This window comes from Pterocles gutturalis, unplaced genomic scaffold (genome assembly GCF_000699245.1).
Source record: "Pterocles gutturalis isolate BGI_N339 unplaced genomic scaffold, ASM69924v1 scaffold10446, whole genome shotgun sequence".
In the NCBI taxonomy this organism is placed as follows: domain Eukaryota; kingdom Metazoa; phylum Chordata; class Aves; order Pterocliformes; family Pteroclidae; genus Pterocles; species Pterocles gutturalis.
The window spans coordinates 21,305-39,945 of record NW_010103090.1 but is presented as its reverse complement, the minus strand read 5'-3'; the positions used below and the strand labels follow the sequence as shown (position 1 = coordinate 39,945).

The window sequence follows — 18,641 nt, the reverse complement described above, 5'->3', positions numbered from 1 at the left end:
ATTTTCCCTTGTGTAAAGTAAGAGTAATAGGGCCTTTCTCCAAATCACTGCGAAGAGAAATAATTTGGTTTGGTTTGGTTTGGTTTGCTCTGAATGAGTCTCCTGGCTGCACAGCTGTGGGACATGGGGGAGATGAGTTGCTGTCTGTCTCTCTTCTCCTTGAACAGTCACCAGAACATGGACTGAGACCCATGTGTTACTTGTACATCCAATATCATTTAGAGATGGCTTTTATTATAGCAAATATAGCTCCCCAGAATGGCTTCATATTAATCCAAATCCCTCCCCCCTTCCAAGTTCAATGGGAAGCTGTTCCTTTAGTCACTGACCTTTGTGTAGTGGTACCTCATGCAGCTAGGCAGTCCAGCGACTGATTTATCCCTCAGTTATACTCACATTTGTGAGCAGCAGTTGTAGCTGCAGCAGAGAAGGCTATTTCTTAGACTTTTGAAAATACATTGTTGGTTTTTGTGTCAGTATTATTTTAATGTGTTCTATCAATGAGTTAGTATAGTACAAAGGTAATGTGCTTGATATATTAATACCAAATACTTTTTTCTGGGAAATGAATGAACCTCTTCTTGAGAACAGTTCTTACCTTATCACCCAACATAGATTTGCATATTGTTCATATTGTGTGTATTGTTCATAATTGTGCATAGCATAGTAAACAGTGGAGTGAGCGCCGTTATTTGGAACTGATTTAACAGATAAACCAGAATTAATTTCAAGGAGGCACAGACAAACAACGTGATAATAGGGAGTACGAATTGCCATGAGGAACTGGATTTACAGGATTATAGGGGAGTCTCAGGGTGCTTAATGCTACACACACCTATCGACTGAAAGATTGCTTCTGTGAAGGAATCAGTTAAAAATAGACTTGGGATTTGACTCACTGGAAACCAATGTTACCACTGAATATTCTAATGTAAAATTAATGTATCCAAGAATTTTATAACAATAGTGTCTGGCTCATAAAGATTTACAAGAAGAGTGCAGGGTTAACACTCTCCTATATGAAAGCTTGTTTTGTATATAAAGAGGAAAGTTTGCTTGTCAATACTGTTATATGTTTAATATATGAAATGCTAGAACTAAATTTAAGGAAAGGGCAATTGATTAATTTCTTTAAAAGCCCAGAAGAAATTGGTAATTTTGAAAATACTTTTCTCTCCAAGAAGGTACAGAACATGGTTAAAACTCATTCACCTGAAAATCAGTCCCAATTGGCTTAAATTTCTATATGCGTGCATGCCATGTGCAGAAATTGCTGAACCAGCTCTGTGCTTTTGCTGCATTTCTTTGTCAAAAGGACCCAAACCTTTTTCTTCTTGTTTCTGTGTACGTTACACTTGTTATAACCTTACCTCATGCTGTATGCTTTGTACAAGAACCTGATTGTCTTGGCTTTTTCCATTCTTTGCTTCATTAATGCTCTCCCTTTCCAGATGTTTTGGGTACGTATACTTTATTGTACCTCACAGAACCATCGTGTGTTTCTCATAGCTGGCTCACCGATAGACAAAAAACAATGCTGTACTGTGTTGCTATGTATTTCTTTTAGAAAATCTTGCTGGTTTTCCTTATTTATTTTCAAGTAATTCTAAAAATAAAGTTGAGATTGACAAGTAAACACTAAAGATTAGGTTTTCCACTGTAGGTTTCTAATATGCTTCTAATCTGCATATTCTAACACAGACATGTGAATGCTGATGTAAAATATGTCATCATGTATATGGGAAAATGATTGCACTCAAATGGCTGGGAATCTGTTTGCTTTCTGTGTGCATATGCAGTAACCTGTCAGGCATTACCTGCACCCAATTTGCATGTGCAATTGAGTGCCTGTCTTTGGAAAGTTGCCTCTAGAAAATGTGTAGAGCTCCCATTCACATCATTAGGTAGATATCCCAGAGTTTTGTTTTCTGAAAATGAAACACAAATGCTTGAAGAAATAATAGTGGATTGTCAGTGCAAATTTCATCTGTATATTTTCATTTTCTTGATATTTGTGTGAAAACACGGCTGAATGCTTGAAACTATGGTAGCAATTTATTTTATATATATATATATAGACACACACATATATGATATATATATAATAATGTTATTATATATTCTCCATGTTTGGTAATTTTATAACAATTGTAGTTTATAGTATGTTTCAAGTAAATGCTTCCCTGATTAGAAAATAAAAATAAACTTCAAAGAGCACTAACTAAGCCACATAAGGATCCTTCCCTACTTACAGAGGCAGTGGAACAGGAATGCAAAAATGGGATTTGACCACAAGTGTATTTCCATTCCAAAATCTCAAGGATCTAATATAGTTCAAAGAGAAGAAAAAAGATGTTCAATGTGATAAGGAAAATCCTGATTGTCCCTTTACTTATCTTCAAGATAGCTGGGACAAATGTCCAGAACTCTCACTTGCAGGCATTAAATCCTCAGAAATGGTAAAGTTATCTGCCAAACCTCAACCTGCCTAGAACCAGAAGAATTCTGTAATATAGCAACCAAGAGCTTTTGAGTTATCATGAGGATGTGGCTACATATCCTTTTACACACAGATGGGGAAAGAGGGGCATGAAGATCCTGAACCCATTTGTAAAGAGTGGCATGAAGATCCTGAACCCATTAGAATTTACCAGCCTTGTGTGTCTCAAAATGCTCTTTTATCCTCCTGAGCCTGCCTTCATTTTGTTAACGTCTAAGGTCAGAGTCTCTCTAATGAAATTTTCCAGGCAGTTCTGTGTTAGAAGTTCAGTACCAGATTTCCAATATTCTAACTTACAAATACCTTTTTGATACAGTATTAGCAAAGTTTTTTAATGAAACTTCCTGAGTACTTCCAAAGGATGAAAGTAGGAAAAAAAAATTACTGACTTCCGTAAATTAGAGATAGCTCTCAGCAACATGTCTCTATATTTTGTCATGGTATTGCACTGAAATAGATATGATTTATAACTATCTTGAAACAAAGCTTGTGCTAGAGATAAAGTAATATAGCAATGTGTTAGAATAATTTTAAGGTCACAAATATCTGTATAATAACTAAGATACCTGGATAGGTGAATTAAATATTTTTATCAAGGTAGCTGTTTGCTTAAGGATACAGTTTGCTTCCCTTAAAACTATTCACACCTGTAGATTGAATTGATCCAGGATTTTTTCTTTCTCCTAGGAGGCTTATGGAATTGATAAAAGTTGTTATCTGTGTTCAACCAGACTGCCAAGAAGTCTGGTTTCATTTCTGTTCTCTGCTAACAGAGGCATGAACTCATAATTTCCATTGACATGATAGGGCTGTGATCACCTTTATGATGGTTGTCAGTGGGTCTTGCTGAGTCTTACGCACTTTGCATAATAATTAAACTTTCCTTGCAGAAAGAACGGGAATCCATGTGTTTTGCCTCCCACTCTAAGCATCAGGCTACAGAGTCAGTATCTCTCTCACTCAGTGAATACGCAGATATTTTGCGAGTGGCACACCATCATCAGGAGGGGTTGAATAGCCAGCGATGGAGGGGTTCCCCATTGTATCTGTCAGAAAGGCTGAGCATTTTTATTTGTGTTTGTTCTGAATAAAACAACAAATCTAGGAAACACTTAGTGTCTATGTATGGATCAGAGCTGTAAAAGCCTATAGGACTGCACTGAGTAATGAGGCATGGTGCAGAAATACCCTGTGCAGTGCTCATCCAGTCATGTCTGTGCTGCAATCCGCTGATTTAAAGCTTTTCTGTTCCTAGGCCGTTAAATTTTACTTCCCGTTTAAACCCGGCATAAGAAGCATCATTCCATGAATGCTGTAGTTTTGCTAGCCATGAGGAATAGAAGGGGAAGTACGCATTTTCATCTATTTGGTATTTTTAAATGACACTATCTGGTTTATATTTGCACATAATTACAGTATTGCATTTCAGAAGATGTTAGTCCATTATAAATGGATCTTGGTTATGTTGAGGTTTCCAAACATCACATTGTATCTGCAAATACCACTTGGACATGTGTGTGCATTCAAGGCTGTCTGAATTCTGTCTAAATTGACCCTCAGCAGGCAGAAAGAGGAAAACCCTGTTTTCCTTCAGCACCTCATCCCACAGCTCCCCTTCAGGAGAGCCCAGACGGGAGCCCCAGGTGGGGCAGCAGACATGCTCCTCTCCTTTCTGCCTTATCCCTTGTAGGAGCCCCATCTGTTAGGCATGAGTAACACATGCAGCCACTTTCCCTGGAGAATATTTTCATCCTCCCACTCTCACACACCTCTTTTTATGTAATGAGCTAGTGGATAAGGGATTTGGTTGCAACCAGGGAAATATAAGTATATTCCCAAAACTACATTTATGTTAGAAATTTGATTAAAACACCTGTAATCCAGGTATCTTCTGGCCCATTAGCTGAGGACTATGCTAGAGCATTTATTCCCTCTTGCTTGTGTTCCCCTCCAAGACTTTTTCCTTTTTGGCTGGGTACGCTTGGAGAGGAGGCACAGAGGCTTCTGCTCCCCAGCATTGCCACTGGTGTGGGGTGGGAGACCTCATCTTGCCTGGAGACCATGAGGCAGAACCTCCCTGGCTGGGGAAGGGATGGAGACAGCTGTCCCCTGTCCAGCATGACCTTGCTGTTAGCTCCCTGCCTACCCAGACCAATCTTGGTGCTTGAGGGAAGGAAAGGGTAGGATGGAAAGAAAGAGGCTAAGGACTTGTGTATGTGTGGGGTTTCTTACTGGCTTGCTCCGGACTGCTCACACACCGTGTAGCTTTCTGGATCACCCTCGGTAGCATTTCCACTTTGTATACAGCGAGCACAGGCGTCCAGTGTAGTCTGGGATAGCCTGCTGCAGCCAGGTACCTGCGTTCTGGTTAGTGCAATACCTAATGTAGACACTTTGGTGATTTTGCCCACAATATAAGCATGTGTATACACACATATGCTCACAAATTAAAATTTAAAATTTTAATTCTGTCAGTCAAGCTCATTATTTACTTAAGAGGTGTGTGAGCAAACTTAATAGTCATCACTTCCTTTTTGTTTTTCTTTTTTCATAATCTGGGATTTCAGATATAACCTTTGTCCATTTCTCAGCTGGGATTTTTGTATTTTTGGTGCAATATTTTCTATGTGCTTTTAAGGCACAGGGGATATATAGCACATTTGATTATTTTGCCTTTGTTTTAGAATTCCTGAGGCTGCCTTAAACTTCTAATTTGTTTAATTATGTTCATGGAATTTAGCAATTAATTATTTTGAAATAAGTGTGCTTGTATAACACAATTAGCATTAAAAAAGTCATGGCTATTCACATCCATTCTCCTTTTATTTAAAAAATTATTTGAAAGCCATTTGTGCAAGGTGTTGCTAATCATTTTTATATTACATGCATTGACATAGGCATGTTCTTTTTGTGCTATATGTCTGTAATGTCAGGAGCTCTGTTTAGAAAAAGAGAACACTTTGTAGCTGTTGCATTCCAAGTAATAATTTAAAAATCTGTTTCTATGAAGAAAACAGTGCCACCTAACCAAAGACAAGTAGACAAGGTTAGATTGAATAGGATATTAGAGTCATACTATTATCAGTTAACAGTATGCGAACTGTACTCTTCGTGGTGAAGATCAAAACCTCGTTGCTGCATATAAGCAATATTCTGTGGTTTCTAATTTGGCCTTTGCAGGCGAGAAGCATGGTCATTTTGCATTGCATTCCCATCAAAAAACTGCCATTTTATCAGGATCTTCCTAAAATATAATGCTGATGTAATACCTGCTCTGTCAAGTTGGGTGTCCTGCTGACTCCTGGCTGCTATGGATGCTTTCTGCCTAGGTGTGACGGAGAGCTGTGTTTCTCCAGCTGTGTAGAGTAGAGAATGTTCTTTTACCATGGCATTGTATAAGTGACCCTAAATTCCACCATAGTTCATCTTGTTATTAGTGAATTGACATAGATGCAATGCAGTGTCACTGTGTCTTTGCCTTTACTTTCAGTGAGATTATTGTAAAGAACTGTTACAGATTTTTGCTTGAAATTCACTCGTAAGGACCAACTGGTGTAAAGAATATTGGTTTGCCCCATAATGGGATAAGCCATTTATTTGTGCTCTCATTGAACTGAATTTCTATTCATTTCAGGGTATAGGAGGGATATTTAGAATGAATATATGGGAGTAAGTTTAAATGTGTAATATTTAAAGTTGTCTGGGAGATGTGTAATTCTTGTTTCTGAGAGCTGACCCCCTATTGTATGGAATAAATAGCTGAGTGCCCCTGTTATCTAAAATATGTTCCCTTTCTGATTACCAAGGAGGCCATATCAAATAGATTGTAAGAGTCACTTTAAAATTTGCTAGCTTATTTCTGGTTTTGAGTGTTGTAGCTGGGCTGTCAGCATTTCATGATGATTCTCAGACTAGATTTAACTGTGTTTATGCCTCTCATTATGATATAATTTATTGGAGTTAACTCTTACAGCCTCACTGTTATGCCTCTTCAGAACATCAGAAGGGACATTATTATAAATAGATGATATTCATAGAGGTGGGAAGATTGCTAAGCCATTACTGTGCTTCTTTGAAGATACCCCACTTTCATTGTTCTCATTTCCCCTATTTTAAGTACCAGTGACATTTGTGTTACTATCCCCACATGATGTTTAGGGTTCTCTACTTACTTTGGGCAAAAGCCTCAGAGAAAATTTGTGTTGAGTGTCTTGTTGGGAAGGAATTTTTGCAGGTATAGAATTTGTTTGTTGAGGGATGTTGCTAAAGAAAGATGAAAACCAAAGGTGCAGCAGTAGATAAAGCCTTTGTCATCTAAAAAAAAGAGAAGCTGCTGTTACTTAAGTAATTGCAACAATGTTATGTGTAGTGAAAAGTTGGAATACAAGAAAGATCTCAAGCAAAATGCAGGCTGGAAAGAAGCTGAAGAAGTACTCTAAGGGACAGGAGATCAGGACCTTTTCATCAATCTCTGTGTCATTTTTTCCATCCATTCTTGACTGGAGAGGTAGAGGCACAACATATTAGTTCATCAATCATGCAGTGTAGTTCCTTGAACTTTGCTCCTGTACTTAAGAAAAATAAATACTGAAATACTTTTTAATTGATGGAAAAGATCTCTCTCTGTCTTCAGACTCAGGTGGAAACTATTGGTTCATATGACCATAGTTACCTGCAATTATTGCCTTGGGTATGTTTCACAATAGAAGATACCTTGAGGCATAGTCTGCTCTGGCAAACGGTTGTTTCAGAAAGTATAGCAGGACACCTAGTTCACAGAGATGGAATCCATACTGGCAGAAAATTGCTTCTAGCAGTGTAGCAAATACTGCTTCCTGGGATGAAATTATGATACGCTGGCAAAAAGACAGATTTTGCTGGTTATAAATTGTCTTGAACAAGGGTTTTTAGCAGTCTGCAATGGTCTTAAAATAATACATTAACTGATATTGTTATACTGACTGAAGTGTTGAGACTGGTTTGAAATTGCAGGAGAGCAATCCAAACATCATCAGAACAGTATGACAAATAATCTCTGATATGTTTATTCTAGTTGTCATTTGGACCTAAATTAGGGATAGACTATTGACTATGTTCTACTAAATCACTGAGACAATGGTATTCAGTCATTCCAACAATATCTCTATGCAGTGAAGTTGCAGAAAATGTAATTGTGAACGTGCCAAGAACCATTAGAAGTTACGTCTTCAAAAATGTGGTCCTAATTCAGACAGCAGCTGGGCCACAGTGCTTTTATTGACAAGCAGGAAAGCACACACCAATGCTTTCCATACCAGCATGCCATGCACATCTCGCAGTGTTCTCCGCTGTAAAAGACTGATTGGCATGTACTCAGCCAAAATTGGAGATAACTACCAACAGATGGAGGTGATCTCTAATAGGTCCAAAACAATGTCAACCTCCTCCAAAAGAGAGCATCATATATGGATTTTCTGATGGCCATTTAAGATGTTACTTCATTTATAAAATGATCGTAGTAGTCACCTCTTGATTTCGAACCAAAAGACTTTGAGTTAAATGGAGACTAGATTTGGGATGCTTTGTTCTCTCTTGGAAATTTTGCAGCCTTATCATGGTACCTAATTTATTCAGTTGCTATTCTAAGATAACAAAAATCAATCTCTTCACACCTCTTCAAAGACTCCGTTTGCTGTAGAAAACTCTCTGTAGCCAGATCAGATAGGCTGTGTTTTTAAGCAAAAGTAGTGCTTGTGCCAGCATAATAGATAAATGCTGATAGTGTAATTTCTAGAAACTCCCTAGTAAATAAATTTTTGGGACCTCTTGTTGACATTTGAATTTCTGTTGGTTATCTTCTAATATCTATTTTGAATGGAGTAGATAGCTAATCAGGTTTTGGTTCATGGAGTGTGAATAACCTTTAAAGAGAAACCTATATGAATTACAATCTTGTTTGGATCTATAACTTTATAGACTTGCACAAATCACACTACTTCTGTAATTTCTCTGTGAAGTCAACCTATAGCAAGATTTGAACAGGAAAATGTGATTCCATTTCAAGGACGATTTTCCCATTATAAGATTTAGTTTTGTTTCATTTGGGAACAAAGACAGTTTCTACATCACTTGTGAAAGTGGATGCAGCCCATCTGTCTTGGAGAGGTTTGCCCTAGAAACTACTGCCAATCACACAGGGTGCTGAGGAGCTGGGAACATGAGTCACCAGAAGACAAGATGATTTTTTCTGGGAAAATCACCTTGCCAGAACTTCTGGGGTTGTGAGGAGGATACCATAGCATTATTTAGATTATTGAGTTATTTTAAAAAAAAATAAAGTATTTCACCCATAGTAATCAAAATTTTAATATGTTACCATACTGAGGCCAGTATATGAAGGAAACTGTTTTCCAGAGCTTTGATAAATTGAAGTAAATGGAAAACCAAGAGCTTCTACTAATGTAGACACTTAAGTACATCTTAATGCCTATCTTGGGCACTCCAGTTTGAGCAAATTGATTACAATGTGAGATTAAAGTTTGAGCTGAAATTATTTACATGTAGGAAATTAATGGCGTAATAAGATTACCAAGTGATGCATCAGGCATTCTTAACTTCTATTTTTCTTACATACATGGGTTGGGGTCTTGTAAGAAAGTGTTAATTGTATCTCTCCAGGCTGGGATTGCACGAAGCCTTGGAGATGAGAAACACAAGCAGTGCTGTGTTGCCCCTGCAGGGGCAACAAACCAGGGGTAAAACACTCTTGTTAGCGTTGTGTTCGTTTCCCTAGCCTGCCAGGGACATGCACTGCTAATGGCTCCTGTCAGCCTGAGGAGGAGCAACACACCAGTTTACCACTTTTTTACATTTCTTAAAACTATTTGCTTTTAAATATTTTCATAACTCTAATTTTCTACTTATCTGCAGCTGAAGTTCAAAGTGAAATTGAACGGATTTTTGAATTAGCAAGGACACTGCAGCTGGTAGTGCTTGATGCTGATACCATTAACCATCCAGCTCAACTAAGCAAAACTTCTCTGGCTCCCATTATAGTATACGTAAAGATTTCTTCTCCTAAGGTAAATATTTTACTGATATTCATGCTGTTTCAGTCTTTTGTTTTTTTTTTTTCCTTTTTTTCTGGTCTTAAATGTGGATAATCATGTCCTCATTAAAGTTCAGAGCTATATATTGCTAGTGCTTCCTTTTGGATGGTGAAGTATTATTAATCAAAAAAGTATCTTAGCTTTAGTGCTACCAAAACCCATTTTGGAAAAAATGCTGTAGTTCCAATGTTTTTTTAAATTGGGATTGTGCTTTTAGTATCAATCACATAAGTAATGCTAACAGTTTGGTAAATCAAAATGATACAGAAATGAAAGAAAGATTTTCACATAATGACTATCAGACTGGTTGGTAAACTTTAACATCTCCTGATAATGTACTCTTTCATTCTGTGAAAAAACCTGCACAGACTGTGTGAAGAGGCATTTGAAAGAGAAGAACAAATTTTTGGGAAGAGAACTCTGGAGACCAATTAAAGAATTTCAACTTAGAAACAAACAAAACCAGAAGCAGAGGAAAATAGGAGAGGAACTTTTTAGTGCCTGTAACAGGAAAGGAGATATTGGGAAGTAAATGAAAATTAGTTTGTTCTGGATGTAAACAGCATGGGAAATGCTCTTGAAGCCAGCAAATGAAGCATGTGATCTGTTCAAGTGGACAGTTAAAAATGTAAACATTTTAAGTCATTCTATATATACACTAAGTCCAAACCTGCTCACTTTTATTAATGTCTTATTTTTCACAGGTTTTACAGAGGTTAATAAAATCTCGAGGGAAATCTCAGGCCAAACACCTTAATGTTCAGATGGTGGCAGCTGATAAACTGGCACAGTGTCCTCCAGTGAGTTACTGTTAATTTATGTCTCGTCTTTGAAAGGTGCATTTCTTTTCAAGCACGAGGTTAATTACATAATTTCTGGGAATGTTTGCCCTCTTCTGGCCATATTTCACTATTGCTTTTTTGCAGAATGCCTCCTGAAGTCTCTGGGCTCTGCACAAAGGTGCAGGGGAAAACCAGACCTAGTCACGAGCAGTGATTAGGATGTGTGCTGGCACATTCACTGCTTGGATAAACCAAACATTTTTTTACTTGATAATTCTTTTGGGGTTATTGGTCTAAAAATGAACCCTCTTTAATGACTGTGCTTTATCTCTGGCAGTTTAGGGCAAGGCTGGTGGTTTCCGTAGTTCCCCTGGGGCATGTCACCACAGACCATCACTGCTGGTGTTCTTGGTCACCATTTTGGCACAGAGCTGTGGGGTATTGCGTAGCTGAGAGCTCTGCAGTTCTTCTATTGTGCACTGAAGCAAATTCTCTCAGTTTCCACCTATGAAGTGGAGATGATGAGACCCCAGCTGTGTTTTTAAACATGACAAGTGTTATTACCTGCATACTCAAAGGTCAAGAGTATGGGTAAGGGACCAGAAGATGAAGGTTCAGTTCCATTGCAGATATGGGAATTTGCCATAGTTACAGAGCTCAGTGAGGGGAATGTTTTCATCATTTAAGTTCAAGCACCTCAGTTAAGAAATTAGTCCCCAAGAAGTCAATGAAGAGTGCTAGAGACCTGCATAGTCTCTCAAAGCGGCCTTCAGGAGCACTTCTGTCTCCCTGACCAGGGAAGGAACAGAAGAAACTCACCTCCTAACTTTAGATGCCTAAAATTAGACCGTGTGACCAATCTCTTAGCTAATATTTGTATGACACTGGGAAACTTGATTATCTGTATTACTTGCATTTCTTACTGTTGTTAGTTATTGGTCTTAGTTTGTCTTAGTTTTCTTGTAGTTATTGTAGATATGGGGAGTGAATCCCTTTTCTTGCCATTCCATTTTGTTCTAATAGCTAAACCCTTCAATATTTAAACTTTCTGTATATTTGAGTTTTAAGATTTGTTCGAGCTGCTTCTTCCTATCTTCATTGACTGTTTGTGCATTACTAAATGGAAGTCATGAGGACTTGCTTTAGCAAATGTAACATTAGTGCTAGTTATGATTGCTGTCTTTTGTATCAATTGCATTAAAAAAACAAAGAAAAAAAACAACCTCCAACAGGGTGAAATATCTTAACACAAGTATTAGAAATGTGGTTCATTTTTGATGAATGGAGATTCTGGTCATCAACATCTCTAGCTGATCTCCCTTTATCTGGCTGTTATTCTCACTAAAACCTTTCCTTTATCAGGAAATGTTCGATGTAATTCTTGATGAGAACCAGCTTGAAGATGCTTGTGAGCACCTTGCTGACTATCTGGAAGCCTACTGGAAGGCCACACATCCACCTAGCAGCAATCCTCCTAACCAGCTTCTCACTCGCACACTTGCAACAGCCACTCTTCCTATTAGCCCAGGTCCAAATATTAATTTACAGGTACAGTTTTTATGCCATCTCTTCTTTTTTTTCTATCAACTTCCTCTTCTTCCACAGCACAGTGGTAGTCTGATACAAGAATATACTGAGTATGTCTTACTGTTGTTGATAGAATAAGAGCTTTTCCAGTAGACATTCACCCATTTTCCGTATAAAAGGCAAATATGGGCACACTATTGTTATTGCTATTGTATTCACAGTAGCATGTGTTTGCATATTGACCAGGGGGTCAGTTTTGATTCCAAGAACTAATCCAGTCTGACTGAAAACCTATGGTGATTTGAAGTGGAATACTTAAGATTTTATTGTGCCCAGGACATCACTGTGTCAGTAATATGTGTACCAACCACAAGCACTTTTATAGCTGGCCATATGTAATTCAATCAGAGGAATAAAACTGGGCTAATACTATGCACATTCCAGCCTCTGGTAACTCTCTGACTGATGGGCACACTATTGCTAATAGGCAAATCCCAGCCTCGGAGGCCCTGCATGACAAATTCGGTTCTGTACAGAGCAAATCCACAAATGTTGGAGGGAATCTGTTCCTATCTTCTCACAGGCTATAGAGTTGTAGAGGTTGAGAATGACTGACTGTATTAGTGAAGTCTCAAGGTTAAAGTGGCCCTTGCAGTGTTTCCTTTGTTCTTTTATTCATTGGCCATTGCTGTGAAAAGTACATACTGCCTTCAAGCCAAACTCTTACATAAAACCCAAGTCCTGCTGCACATCGTGCAGAAAGACCTTGAGAGGCAGTATGTTCTGAACAGCAAGGGTACTGTATAGTGAGCCGGGGAAAAAGGGTTTTATTCTCACCTCTGCTCTGACCTGCCTGTTGATTTTGGGCATATTTTGTCCCGTTTTTCTCCTTCAGCTTTTGGGTTGTATAATTGTATTAACAGTTTTGAGCATAAGGAGATCCTGTCCTTTGTATATGTGTTGTATGGCATGAAATTAGGTCTTTAAAGATGCTGCTTCGTTATAAATAGTGAGTGATGCCTTGAGGCCAAGAAGATCACAGTGAGGGTTAAAATACATCTATCCCAGCTCAAATAAAGGCTTACTACATCTAAATTTCCACCAAGTTCCATATATGCCCATAAGTCACATACATATGTCAGTTAGAATTCCTAATTTTGGCTAAGAAAAATGCCTCCTCTTAGAAAATCAAAGACAAAAAAATAGCTGCACCCAAATTAAAATGCAGAAAATTTGCTTTTTGTTTTTGTGGTCTTGCAAAACAATTTTTTGTGTCAAAGAATTTATTTCCCTTTAGAAGACCACAGACCAGACAGGTTTGTTCTTTAACAAGAAAAATTGCTTCAGCCACCTTGCAGAGTATTTCCTTCTCTTGCTTTCAGAAGCAGTTGCAGGAAAACAGACTGTAAGCTATAGCTCATTTCTGCCTTTTTTTCTGTTCTCAGAGTTGAAACACCCTGAAAAAATTGTGAGCTGGAAGAATTTCTGAGTATGAAATTCAGTGTTCTTGTGTGCAGAGTTGCTAGATAAACTTTTTTTGCTTTGTAGATATGTTTATTATTTTGCTTGAGGTTTTTTTAATGCCTTTTGGGTATGGATTTATAGTTCACTTACTCATTTTATTAACAACGTTCTCTGGAAGAACTATACAGAGTTTTAATAACACTTTTCTGAATGTTGTGCTATCTCCTTACAAATTAACAGATTTTTATCTTAAGGACTAAAAATAAGAATGTATTTGCAGTTTGTAGGTCTACTAATCCACAAGTATGAAGCAACAGGGAACACAGAACTGTTACATTCCTTTTGCTTCATTTTCCTATGGTACATTTTCAGCTGCCATCTCAAACCTGAGCCTGTCACGGTTTTGAAATGGAGTGGGTTTATTTTCAAATCACGGTGGCTGAACCCATTGTCTCCATAGTATTAAGAACCCTCTATGTGGAGAATTTAAAGTCTATGTCTGTGCTGGTTTTGTGGACTGCTCTGCAGAGAAAAAGCATGCCACCCAGCCTTTTGGGCTGGAAGGGCCACGTCTGCACTGCAAAGCATTTGAGCCATTCTCCCTTGGGTCCAATGCAGCACCCCTTTGCCATTAAACTAATTGCTTTGGGCGTTTTTCAGTCCCGGGTGTACGTTGTAATGAGAGATTTGTGTTGCCAGCTGCCATAGTGTTATTTTTATAGCATGATGCTGAATGTGTGCGTTGCATGGCATGAGGTGCTTGAAGGTGTGAGGCCTCCTGGGGCTGTTTGAAATGAAGTCGATGAAGACCATACACCCTCCTTTCTATCTGATGGAGAGCTTTGGAGAAAACTATCCTGACAACTGTTCTCAGGTTTCCTCCTGTAGGGGAACAGTTGGCTAACACCAAATGGTGTAGGCAATTAGGGACCACTGGATGGAAATAGGGAACAAGCCAAATTGGCTGTGTGGGCACAGACAGTCGCTCTCCTCTTACAGCACTGCTTAAACTTCTTTCCAAAGACCCCCACTTCTTTGAAATTACAACCTGACTAATGAAATGGGCTTAATCTCAAGCTTTCTCCACTTTAGGCAAAAATCCTTATGAGATTGGTCTGTAAAATTCCTGGACCGTGGAATCTAATTCAGAGCCCTTTTGAACCACAAACCAGATCCTAATCCAGATTGAAACATTACCTGCTCAGACTCTCTGTAATAATTAGGGAAAGTTTCTGTCAATGAATTTTCCCATAAACCCCCATAACCCTAACGCTATTCTGAAATTGAAGGTATCGTTTCTAAATTTATTGATTGTGCTTTTCCACACATACTCATCATAGAGAAGATGCATCTGAGTTTGTAAAAGCAGCATTCTCTTCAAGGCAGGTTCAAATTTTGCATCTGTTCTCAAACCAAAGCAATGACAGGTTTTATCAGTCATGTTTATATATATAGGTACATACATAGTTGGCATATAACCATATGAGAATTAAAGGGTTTCACGTGTGTACCCAGTTTATGTGCCTTAAAAACAGTCATGATTGTGAACTAATAAAAATGTGTTTACACATCCAAAGCAGGCATTGCTCAAGACTCCAGCTTTTCACTTGATTCCATTTATAATTCACCTCCGTCGAGTCATTTCTGTTCACCTTGAACGCATCTATTCATGTTTACAATTACTACATTCCTTTTTCTGGCAAAACAGAATCATCCTGAGAATCATAAATGCAAGAACAAAAAAGAAATTCAACTGCCATTTCTGTTACTTGTTCTCATCGATACCATTTGTTTCAAATTAGGAACCCAGCTAGTTGCTGGAAAGTTTACAGAACAAAATATTGTCTTAGAAAATAAAGATTTGTCAAATTTATCAAATTGCTAATTTGAAAGATGTTGCTTAAAATACAGATTTGTTCCTGTCCAATTTCCTGTCATTTTACTTTTTACATTGCTAGGAAACCCACTCGCAGGATCTATGGCTGAATGACAAAATTTCCTCCTTTCCCTAGCCCTTTTCCACAACATAGAAAGCCTGAAAGAAGATATGTCCATGAGCTGCCCTGGAGGCAGTCCTTATTTTTAGACAACTCTGAACATAGGAGGGCAAACTTTAGACTAACTTTGGTACAAATTCAGAACAGTCTGACAAACAAATGCCCGTATAACTCTCTTAAAACCTGCTTTAATTTTGTGCCACTAGAGGTGATTTTGTCTTGACGTTCTTCACCTCATGTGAGAAGCATAATTCAATTTCACCGTAAACTATTTCTTTAATAGTTGCAATTAAGCTTGAAAAATCTTTGGCTGTTGTTTGGGAATAAAAGCAGGTTACTGTAATGAAACCCCCAAATGAGTTAAATAATGCAACTTATTCATTTTGCAGTGATTTCAAAGCATTATGCTGGTGAAGAGTAGGTTTTATATTACCTGGTAATTTTTATTTCAGTCTTTTAATAGTAGTGGTGTTGTAGGAAATTCTTTAGGTGATAATATCGCTCTCCTCCTGCTTTCCTTGGCAACGGTCTGTATTCTTCAGCTCTTAAAATTATGAGGTAAAAGTTTAATTTTTCATTACTGTGAAGAAATTGCATTATTGCTGAGAAAAACAGGAGGTCAGTGATACTATTAGTATCATAATACAAACTTTATTCATACCAGATCAAATTGCATTTTTTTCTTTAAAAAAAAAAAAAAAAAAAAAAAAAAAGCGGCTCTAAAAGAGCCAGAGTTTTATACTTTGGTTCTCTGCTGGAATCCACCTCCTCAGCCCTGTAAAATCACTTTCCCATTATGGCTGTTTCCAAGCAGGCATCTGTAAACTTTCAACTGATACCTGCCCTCTCCTGGCATGTCTGTGCTCTTTATTTTTTATGCAGTTTGTCCTGCTTCTGCATGCTCTCTTTTTGTCTGGAGTGTAGTAGGCAATTATTGCTAACTGGAATAGTCAGAAACATCACAGGAGATGAGAAAGTGTCACAGAATAACCTGAGTTGCCACCCTCCATTCTGATGAAAGGAATTGTTTGTATTATAATACTGAATTTTCAGTAAAAGTTGAATTCTAATGTTTTTTTCTAGTTTAGATTCAAAGTGGAGTATTGTGCACTTAAATTGTATTGGTTTCATGATACTTTCTAGTTGAATTTGGTATTGGAGAAGGTTTTTAAATGTGTACTTCATATATATGAACTTACTGCTGGTTGTGATAGCAGGGATCTCAAGGAGACCAGAGGAATGACCATTCAGTCCCTGAACGCAGCAGTTCACAAATTGAAGAGGAAGCACGGGTTGAACCCATCAAGAAATCCCAGCATCGCTCTTCCTCAAGCCAACACCACAACCATCGTAGTGGTGTTAGAGGCCTTTCTAGGCAAGAAACTTTTGACTCAGAAACACAAGACAGCAGAGATTCGGCTTATGTAGAGACAAAGGAGGACTACTCACATGAGCACGGTGACCACTATGATTCTCACAGGGATCACAATCATAGAGACGAGTCCCACGGGAGCAGTGATCACAGACACAGAGAATCAAGGCATCGCTCAAAGGAGAGGGACCGCGAACAGGACCACAATGAATGCAACAAACAGCGTAGTCGTCATAAATCAAGGGACCAATATTGTGACAAGGATGGTGAAGTGATATCGAAAAAACGTAGTGACGCAGGAGAATGGAACAGGGATGTTTACATCCGTCAGTAACTTTTGCCTCCAGCAGTCTTGTGTTTCTTTGAAGTCTTGTAACAGTGCCCCTTGAAAATATATTTGGGTTCTTCATTGCAGAACATATGGTGTCCTTCTGTATGCTAATTTGTGTTGCTGTTGCTTGCATAGCAATAGCATGAAATAGAATATTCATATACTTATTTTTTTGGTTAGTGCTATATGAATTAGCATAGTACAACTGCGGAGTTCCTGATGTTGTACTATGACATTTTTCAAGCTGTTTTTTGGTAGCTGCCACTTGAACAATATCTGTTGCCATCAAGGTGTTGTTAGTGTTTTTTAAAAAAAGGTACATTTGATGTTTAATAACTTCCCGTGTATTCAGCAAGCCAGAATCAGCACATAAAAAAATCTAAAACTTTTTGTCTGCTCTGATTTTTAATTTGTATGCACTTGATTTGCATATTGGTTTAAGAGCCACTCTGTTGCTTGTACCTCTGGTGAACTCCATTTGAAGACAGAATTCAGTCTTGCCTTACACACAGGGGATCATGAAGTCAAGATCTCTTTTCTATGTACTGGTACTGTGTACTGTATATACAGTTTATAAATGTTATTTCTGCAGACACCTTCTTACTATATAAGTTTGATCACACTGTTTTAGAGTCCTAATGCCAAGTCAGCAGATTTGCTTTTGAATTACTGGCAACTGGAACTAGCCTCATTTAGGAAATCTGTAACAGTGTTCAACCTAAATACTTTTTATTCTGTAGCAGAAAGCTTATACTTATTGTAAATACGAAAGAGTGCTTGAGATAAAGGGTCTAACTCTTACACCTTATGCTGTCCTTGCAAACCTGATTTTGCATTTTAAATTTATGGTAAAGATAACAAACCACTATAAATTATTCTTGTCTGCACAGATCACAAAATTGCAATGGACACAGCTTAATTTTTGTTCTGTTGTCAGAATAGAGCACACATGACAGAGGTGTGTATGTGAGTGGGTGGGTGGTGGATGGGCGTACGTGTGCGTGTGCATGTGCACATAAGGCAGCGAAGTGTGAGAATCTACTGAAGAAAACAAAGGTTACTCAAAAGCCCAACGAGTCTGTTTCTTCATTCTGTCTATTAATTTATAAATCCAAATTGCAGTCAGGGAATATGAGGGAGTTTACTGACCCCTGTAATTGAGAAAGCATAAATCTGCTGGCTCTTTGTTGAGACTTCAGGAGAGTACAAACAGGCAAATGTTACTGTGAGTGTTTCACTGGAAATGTAAAATCTTTGTGTTTTAGAGTATTTGTTTTAGTAAGAAAAGTTTACACAGCTTGTGGAGAGTTATTTTGTTGGAAAATAAATTTTTGTAGCTTCTCCACTTTTTCTACACTTGCCAATTCCTCTGCATTCCCACTTTGCAGCCAGCTCACTGCTTTTCCTTCACCTAAACTGTTGTGCTGCTGGTGAGAGCTTAGAAAAATGACTGTGACAAAATACTCTGTTATGAGCTTGCTAGAGAATGCATTGAAATCAGAGGGAGTGAACACAGCTTGTTTTGCATTGAACACCTGTTGCACTGGTAAGTGGGGGAAATTCACTATGGTTTTTAACCC

The 18,641-nt window shown here is 38.1% G+C and overlaps 1 protein-coding gene across 1 annotated transcript in view; it reads left to right on the top strand.

Moving 5' to 3' along the window:
- CACNB2 (calcium channel, voltage-dependent, beta 2 subunit) overlaps positions 1-17,443 on the top strand; it is a gene marked incomplete at its 5' end in the record, with an annotated part of 39,664 nt that extends 22,221 nt beyond the window's left edge. The window contains 4 exons of the mRNA XM_010086557.1: positions 9,410-9,561; positions 10,293-10,388; positions 11,733-11,918; positions 16,576-17,443. Of these exons, the coding sequence (XP_010084859.1) occupies positions 9,410-9,561; positions 10,293-10,388; positions 11,733-11,918; positions 16,576-17,064 (923 nt within the window). The remainder of the gene's footprint in view (positions 1-9,409; positions 9,562-10,292; positions 10,389-11,732; positions 11,919-16,575) is intronic.
- Positions 17,444-18,641: the final 1,198 nt, after the last annotated feature.